At 38.9% G+C, this 9,307-nt stretch overlaps 1 protein-coding gene across 3 annotated transcripts in view; it reads left to right on the top strand.

The window, feature by feature from the left end:
• The window catches only part of EMCN (endomucin), a 54,072-nt gene that overhangs the window by 39,114 nt on the left and 5,651 nt on the right, over positions 1-9,307 (top strand). For 2 of the 3 annotated variants that reach the window (XM_085325594.1, XM_085325595.1), the window contains 2 exons: positions 646-707; positions 8,533-8,646. In XM_085325594.1, the coding sequence (XP_085181720.1) occupies positions 646-707; positions 8,533-8,646 (176 nt within the window). The remainder of the gene's footprint in view (positions 1-645; positions 708-8,532; positions 8,647-9,307) is intronic. The other variant, XM_085325596.1, reaches the window with a different exon arrangement.

Genomic DNA, 9,307 nt, shown 5'->3' with positions numbered 1-9,307 from the left:
TTTTTATTCTTATTTCTTTTCTTTCTCTCATATTCGCTATTGTTTTATATTCCTGTGTCACATTTTCCTCTATGTTGTCCCATTTTCTTTACACCTGCCCATTTGCACAAGCTCAGCTAAAATGCTATTAGCGTAAGGCATTTCAAGAGAGTGAAACTGCAACAGATTCATTAGAAACTCATACTATACTTGAAGCCACCTAGTCTAGCTGTGGTCTCTGTGTTTTGTATGATCAAAACCAAAATTTGATCAGATAGATTCTCTGGACATCTGAAGTGATCCTTTTTTAATTTCAGCATTGCTAGGAGCATTGTATTGACGGAGGAGGAAGATGACCCCCTCTTTTCCCACAGATGTACTTCTGCTATGGAGCATTAAATTGCATCTGGAGTCATGCAAATTGATTTATTACACATTTCAAGAAAAAGGTCTTTTCAGAGATACTGGTATATGGTCTTTTCCACCAATGAGTCCTACACATGATCCTAGGCAAAGCCCAATTCAAGCCCATAGTGGTTGTCAGCATGCTGGAGTGCACTGGCCTAGGTGCTCTCTCTGCATTGTAATCCTACAGTTTTGTTTAGCTGACTGATGTACCAGAGCTGCATGCTGACTCTCTGCTTAAATGTTTCTTGACTTCAACAGGCCCCAATCAGACAAAGAGGGCGTGAAACTTCTTTCTGTAAAGACAACTTCTGCTGAGACTGGTGAGTGTTCTGCACGTGCATGTACATGTGTCTATTTGTGTGTCAGAGCCCACAGAACAGTTTGGAAATATCAATTCCAATAGTAAAACCATCTTCAGTTCCTGTCAGGTTAAAGTCACTGCAAAGGATTCCCCCTATAGTATAAACCCCCAAACTGGGAGGATTTGAAGTTGCAGTACAGCTACATGGTGTGATAGTTGGAAGGGAGAATTGTGACAGTTTTAGGGAAAACATGTTTTTAAGTCATTGATGGTAAGTGACCTGCTGCTAGGCATGTTTTGGAGTAACAGTGACCATGATATTTATCAGCTAGATCCGGTTATGCTGCTCGTCTGACTGAYAATACTCCACCAGCCAAAACGTCTGGGAGCCAGTGCTATATGTAAATAGCTGTCTGCTGAGACTGGTGTTTGCCTTGTTCAGCCAGCCCTGCAGCCAGCCAGCCCTTATGTTCAAAATCCTACTCTTGTTACAGATTCCTCTGTTCTGTACCTAGTTGATCTAGTTTCTTGCAAAACATGTGTGTAATTACACTAAAACAAGAAATAGAGGTTATAGATAACGTGCACAAAAGAAACTAAAATCTCATCAATCTAAGCTAAGAGATGGTGGCAGTAATAGGTCAAGAAATAGACCTGCAAGAAATAGAGTACAACAAAATAGGACTGAAGCACACCAAAATTCTGCTTAATCTGGTTCCCAGCTCTCCAACTAGACAAGTCAAACRTGCCAAGGTAGATCTTCCTCTGGTGAAACGTCCTCTCTCAACCATTTCAATTCCTTCCCTCAGCATTGTAGCTTCCACTCTTGCTCCTGCTGCCATCTTTCATTCATAGAAGTCCTCCAGGAAAAAAGCCTCTTACTTCATCCGTTTTCTAAGGTTTCTAGCTGTCTGCTTCCCCAGTGACATTTCAGAGTTTGTCTGGTAGCTGCTGTCCCCTTCCTCCAAATTCTTGGGAATCTTCTGAAATGCAGTAGTTGATCTGAACTGTCCTGTACATGTAGGAGAGGTACAGTCTGCACTCTTACAAGCTTCTTTGCAACTCCTAGAAGCTTTTGCGCAATTCAAAAGACCTACAGGTCAGCTCGGATAGCCCTTGCAACTGAGGAGTGTCATCTCCAGTGTCTGCTGCCATGCTCACMCAGAGCGGCACACTGTAATGCTGAGGAGAAGGAGGAAGCTGTGGTCCATTATAGACTGGCTGATTCTGTCCCACTGCTGCAGAGCAAATGCAAACTGTGCTATGGCAAGTAAGAGACTGCATTTCAGAGCTTTGTTATTTGGAATCTCTCTATATGTATTTCTTTGAGAATCAACTTGTAGCTCTATTTTAAGGGGTATGGAGTTGTGTGTATGTTTACATTAAAATCGTAGTAATTCTTTTAAAAGCTGAATGAAGTTAGAGAGGAGGATTCCTAGGCATTCTTGCATTGATTCTTCCCTCACACAAGTTTCAACGGTAAAGCTGCTTCATGGACAGCGGTGGAGTTATTTGTGTTTTGCATCAGCATAAGTGAGAAAAGACTAATRTGTACTGGTTTTTCACCAGATGAGGTCTGACACCTATCAAACAGGTACTRGTTCACAAATTATCTGAATTTCTTCCATCTACAGGATGTTTGATATTSTTTTTTACTGAAGTATGATGTATGCATGCTATGATTGGAAGGTATGARTCATAACCACTTAGAAGACAAAATTCTTGCCCTCATCTCATTAATACAATTCTTATTTAAACCAGCTATCATTTTCTCTTGAATTTTTACATCTTTGTATGTTTCAAAATTCAATTTTACGGAAATCGAAGTCCATTTTTTTCCCCCAGGTTTTTAAAGATGCTTTACTTCTTAAATTAAAGGCACTCTGGAAGGAGGGTCTGTTTCCTTACAGAAATACTTCTTACTCATACAAGTATTTTCAAGTATTTTAGGATGCCTGTCCATTTGAATAAGATTTACTTTTTTCATTAAAAATTCAGGTTTAAAGACAAGCATTTCTTAACAGTACAGATACACAGAAACGTGGGAAATGTCTGCCTAATATGATCACTGTTACAGCTACTGAAAGCAATTACACTATATAAAAAGTTTACATATGTTCCTTTTTTAGACACATAAAAGCCAACTCAATTAAAAAGTGAATTCATAGTCCAAGCGTTTAGGAAGTGCATGTTATAGCCACCTCTGATTCTGCACACAAACAAAACTACAAAGGATATAGATTAGAACAAGAAAGTTCTTAGGAACAATCTTAACTTTATGGACCTGCCTACGTCATCCTCTGGCTATGAACAGAGCTGCTCAGTTGCTTGAAGTCAAGCATGCATATAACAAAAAATTCTGCTTTGACATGCATGCTAATTCAACTCTATTATAAGTGTACTTCATATTTTCTACTTTTTACTTTTATTTTTTCAAACATAAAATGTGGAGATTTTATAACTGCTTCCAAAAAATATATAAAATAGGGATACAAGGAGCAACTCTGTTGAAGTATGCAAACTAGAAAACCTACCTATGTCATGATGTGCAAGACATATCTTGATCAAAGGTTATAATGAATTTACTCTCACTTTATTTTATCTACTTAAAAGCTAAGCCAACTGCATGTAGTCAGTTTAAATAGATATGTGTTTCCAAAGGGCAATTAACCCTATCTTAGACACAYATCTTGAGCTGGAAGGAGCTGACCTGTGGAGGTGCCTGTTTCTACATACTGACTACTGGAAGATCCTATTTCAGGACTGCTAACATCAAGTTGTGACTATAAATTAAAAGAAAAAGGAAGACTATCCTTTTTTTCAGAAGTGTAGCTGAATTAAATCTGATGATACAGTCAAAATATTATTACAAAATATCTACAATTAATATGAAAGAACACAGGAAAGTAACAGTGATTGATTAAGGCTAGAGTAATGTGATAGATACTAATGGAGGCATATCACCAAGAACACTAGGTAAAACTGAGTTCTGGTATTCTTCAATTTTTAAAACTCTTCTTTAAAAGATAGAGTTACCAATGGCTATGAGCTGTAGGGCAGTACTGATTAAGAACTGATGTAAAGTAAAAAGGAAACAGACAAAACTAAACACTGAATTTCTCAAGCATGTTTGCCAGTAAACTGCAACACCTGATGCAAGATAAGCATCCCTTTGTGCAGCTTACAGGGAACACTTGCATAAAGAACTCAGTGTACTGAACCATCTCAGAAGTTTTACACTAATGTGCAAATACAGAGCTTATTGCAGCCATTCCGTGTTTCCTATGTGGGCAAGTTTAGTGGTTCTTCCTAAGAAGAATAAATACAGAGCTCTTGAAAATCTATCCACAGAAGTATTTCCTATTTGGGATTCAGTATAACCCACAGAACTGCATGTTTGGCTATTCAGTGGTAAATAACATTTGCCAAGGATGTATGATCAAGGTTTTTACATGATAACTAAGAAGTCGGCATATTCATCAACCATAATGTTATTGATAAAGTGTGCCTAACCTGAAAACATATCTAGCTTTTACTGTAGTGATTCTTGCATATTTTACTGGAAACCAGCACTCTTTCAGGATGTAAACAAAATACATTTAGGGACAGAAATTTCTCAGTAACAGAAAGGTTGAGGAAAAGAAATTGGGGTAAGGTAGTCCATAAATGTGAATGATGCATGATAGAAATATTGATACCTAAATAATAATTTGACAATATTCTATTATGGTCCYTGCCTGGAATACTCGTTCTAGATCAGCTAAAAGATATCAAGGGTCTTCATAGTAGCACAACAGTTCAATATTCAATGTAAAATATCATATGAGTGACATAATATGATGACATATSACATGATGGCATCATATTTCAAAGTTTAGGTGTACTCTTGATGCCTAAGTGTGAGGTAATTCATAAGGGTATGTTTTCTAAGCAATGTGTGTTCATTTGAGATGACAGGGTAAAACAAGGATTACTTGGTTTGTAGGGGAATTACAGGTTGTGCATTGARTTTGCTGGAAGGATATTAAAAGTGTGTCAAGGAGTAGGTGACGTAAATTTTGATAAGGCACATGGAGTAGAAGGTGGCTTGAGAGGTGGTCCATGGTACATGTCTGCATTAGGGCTTCCTAAGACACCTTTTGTGGACACAAATGAAAATTCAAATGTTGCTACTGAACAAAGCTGGGAAAATGTATTAGGCAAACACAGGTATTTGAGAAGAGACCTATCTTATCMTGTCTTAGACACCCTTCATCTGCTCTAAGCAAATTGGAGAAAGGGATCAGTCAGTCTCTGCACTCTGAGACAGCAGCATAGCACAAAATAGTATGAACTGAGGACAGAACAACCAGCACTCCCCCTATGTCCCCTATTTCTTTCACAAATTGCTTTTCATTAGTAGTAGTAATAATCTTAGATCTATTATCTGCTGCTTCAACTGAACCTGCTTTCAGCCAGTGGATTTTCCTAACATGTTTCTTGGTTGTATCCCTTGTACAAGACAACCTACCTGCCTTGAAGATAAGTGGGAGTTCATAACAGATTATTTTAACCTCATAACTTCAGTCACTTTTTAGATGACCTTAGTTTGTTCCTGCAGCGGTTCATGACATTCTTCTGCACTCTGAATTCTGAAGCCTTCTCTGCACAGGCTTTGAAGATTTCTAGCATTTAATGACAGAGCTCATGACAGACTGTATGGTACATAGTGACCAGCACCAAAAYCATCATAGAACAAAGAAAAAACTCCTGTTTTCATTCAGCACAAAAACTTGCCTCAGCCGTGGGAGTGCCTGTTACGTTCAGCATCTTGACAAGAACTTTCGTCTGTGTAGCTAGGTTTTGAACCTGGTTAATCCTGTGGTTTTCTGAAGTGATTTGGTTGGATGATGGTACCTTGATCACCACTTTCCGTGAATCTCCTGATGCTGAGACTGTTTAGTTATTCTGTCTCACACATCACACCATAGCTTTGTCTATGGTAGAATAGGACAAGTCTGGAGCTGTGGCCAAAGATTATTCCCCCTGGTATCAACAGACCTGGCTTCTGTTATGCTGAGCACATCTGAGCATGGACGACGGTGTTTAAGGAGGTAAGAAAACTTTGCATTCTTGGCTTATTCTTTTTAACCCGCTTGGGGATCAACCCATGGAAACTTGCTCCTGTCAGAGGGAGTACAGCTCTGTAGGGCATGGTTTCACAGTGAGCCATGACAATTTTCAACATACATTAGTAGTTTCATCTTTCTCACTTTTCATTTTGCCTTGGATCTGGATGGATGCATCTAGGATCAGGCAAAGAAGSCAGGTCTCTAGGTGAGGCCCTCTGTCACTGAAAATTCCCTTCCCTCCTTTTTCTTTCAAGATAAGCCATGCAGGTCAGCCAAGAGCAGTCTGCTGTTATATTATGTGCTTAGAAGTGGTAAGAGCTGATGTTTCTACTAGTCTGAGGATATAGTATTGATTATTTCTTTTTTCTATTATGAGCTGTACTTTCAGTGTCCTATTTTTTTTCCCTGCAGGTAGAAAACCTAGAAGCTGCTTCCTAGAAAAGGGTCCTCTCGCRACAAAGAGATAGCTCAAGTACTTGCTTCGCTTTCGTTTTCTTTCTCATTTCTCATCCTCTGCTTTTTTTAACCTTTTGTTGTATAATGACCTGAAGTTGTGGTTTCTTTCTTCATAGAARCAGAATAATAAATTTTCCTGGCTTTTTGCAGTCTGTGGCTGGATTCTGTTCTGTGTTTTTTTGCACCACAAAGATATGACTGTACACACTTGTGACTTTTGGTCAAAATTGTAGTCAAAATATTAAATAGCACAGGCTGCCTTCTGTCCCTGCAGTTATATTTCTAATTGAGTTTGTGAGCTGTGTATATTTGAAAGAGTTTTTAAAGCAGCCTCTTAAAATCAGAGACTGCTTAGGGTCAGGTGAAGTTTGTGTCAATGGAGCGTTAGCCTGCTGCTTTCTGAGTTATCCCCCCATCGGGAGAATTTCCTCCTGTCCTCTTACTGACTGTTCAGCAGCAATTGTCTTCCCATCTTCATCTGAGCGTATTTATGCCCTCTGTCCAACACAGTGAGTGGTACAGATCCCTCTGTCCTTCTAATTGTGGTAAGAAGCTATTTGCAGACATCTCACAGGTGTCACATGTGGCTGGTGTGGCAGAGGAGTGCTGCAGCACATCGCCAGTTCTGGACTCCATGGATCACACTAACTCCAGCCAGTGCATCCAYGTGCTGGTCCTGCTCAGCGCTGCTTTCGCGCATTTCTAATGCTCCCCTCCTTCTTTTATTTCAGCATTGTAAAAGATAAACATTTAGATCCCCTCCATCTACAGAGGTAGTTTTATGCTTTTATAAAGCCCAAGTCTCTGCAATCRTATTTTCTTCAGAATGAAAGACTTACGGTAATTCTTTATTCCAAACCAGACTGGCACTTATGAGCATTTTCTCAGCAGCAGATATTACAGTGAAGTAACAGTACAACTTATTTTTTCTTRCAGACAATATTATCTGAGATACAGTACAACCTACTTTTATGTCAAAGTCATTTTCCTTTGTGCTCCTTCTCCAGTTTTCCCACTAAATTCAGAGAGGCCTTTGTCCAGGTCAAGACTCTCTGTGCTTGTAAAAATGTGATCTGTTAATTCTTGTATTTTTTATTGTTGTGCTCTGCAGTGTATGTGTATTCTGAATAGTGCGTTCAACTTTTGAATCAAATGGGGAAAATAACAATTTTTTAGAAATGAGATTAATTCAGCAGCCTGCTACAAAGGTGAGACAAAGAAATATTTGTTTCAGAGTTTCAGAATTCCTCTTACTSAGTCTCTAATTTCAGCTGGTTAAAAGCCTGTTACTTAATCACATATACTAGCATTGGGGATGCAACATTAATAGTCAGGAATTAGTGTATTTGTGAGTGCAAGGTATACCACTCTCCAAATCCATTACTGCACAAGTGAAAGTTCAATTTGTCAGAAAGTCTTGCATTTTCAGTAATGTACTATTACTTTCCCAGTTAAACTTTGTAACTTTGCAGAGTCCTCTGTGTACCCAGTTTACTTTCCAGGCCCTTTAAACAAGTATATTGAAAGATCAGGAGCTATGAATACAAAATTTTCCCATTACACCTTCCTCATCCTCTTAAAGGATGACAACTTCTCATAGGAGGATGCGTGCTTGTGTACCAGATTGTGTCCAGTGCCAGCCTGCCAACTGACTTTGGTGGTGAATCTGGTGTCAGGCTCCCAAAGAAGTATTTAGTGAGTGCCACAACCGGATGCTGTTCAAAGGAAAAACCCGTGCTGTCTTGCAGGAGTTGCTAGAGTCCCGTCTCTTTTCGTATTGAAACTGAAGAGGCATACTGACAATGGCTGGCAGGAGATGTCAAGGGAAGAATTAAAAACTAGGAAAGATGTACAAGAATACATTCTTCACTGTACCCTTCCAGCAGTCTATGCCCTGGAGACTTCCTGAATCATAGGCTGTATCTCTTTTGTTTTGTAGTCCTCAGTGGGTTTTACTCCCATGAATTTGTTTTATCCCTTTTGACCTCTACAATATCCTGTGGAAGTAAGTGAGATAGTTTAACTATAGGTCTGTCTGTATCGTATTACAGTAATGTTTAGAGACTTTGTTGTGCCTGTGTCTTTGTGTTTACAATTCAATTTCAGACAAAAATCAACAGGTAGTGCAACACTGGGGGTGAGAGGAGCAATAAAAGGTTAATAGAAGGCTTTACAACCACTTGTCAAATGTAACTTCTATGTCAGTATCAGTATAATTTCATTTTCCAAGTACTCTACCTAAGGCCTCTTTCTCAAACTGTGCATCATTTCTTTCAGTTTTTGTAGAAGTGCGTGATTTATATGAGGTTGGCTTCTCACTGCCCTCTGCTAATCTATATGAGCTCACAACTCCTACTCCAACAGGAGAGGTGTCACAAGGCAGGACCACAGGTAAAAGGGGTCACATTGCACTTTCAGCTGCGCAGTTGACAGCACTTRGTTACCTGTGCCAAATAATTTTTGCCAGTTCCCTAATCTCCCACTTTTCACAGTTTACTCTATTATTTTAACAGGGTAAAGAGGCTCATAATTAATTTTCCATGTATTTTCAGAAAATTATTGCAGTAGTACTTATAAAATGGAATTGACTGACACTAGGCTACCTTTATGTTAGATGCTGTACAGCTAGATTGGGAGAAGCTGATGGTTGCAGCTTGTCTTGTAATCTTTCATCTACCAGTGTGCACTGCTAGAGTTTTAAGTGTTCGCCATCCCCTGAATGCACAGTCTGGAATCAACAAAAGACAAATTTTCACTGATTTTGTTCTCCAGCTCTTTTCCTATTGTTAGTATGTTTTATATAACTATGCCCTTTCTCCCTCAACTGTGTCCTTCAAAGTGTGTAGGTAATCTGTAAAGACTGGTTGAGTACCGCCAGTGCACATGGAAATATTGGAAATAGATTTTAGGCAAGACACATTCTCTCCATTGGCTACCCAATTTAGTCCTAAACAATTCCTTCAGTCAATTAAAATACCATCTGTTTTAACAGAACACTAAACACAAGTACTTGTTTTTAATTTCCCTTATGGGAAACAAGTGCTAATCCATT

The sequence above is a fragment of the Rhea americana genome, unplaced genomic scaffold, assembly GCF_003343005.1.
Source record: "Rhea americana isolate MKP2758 unplaced genomic scaffold, rheAme1 scaffold_99, whole genome shotgun sequence".
NCBI lineage: Eukaryota > Metazoa > Chordata > Aves > Rheiformes > Rheidae > Rhea > Rhea americana.
The sequence above is the reverse complement of the archived record's forward strand: the minus strand, read 5'-3'. Positions and strand labels throughout refer to the sequence as shown.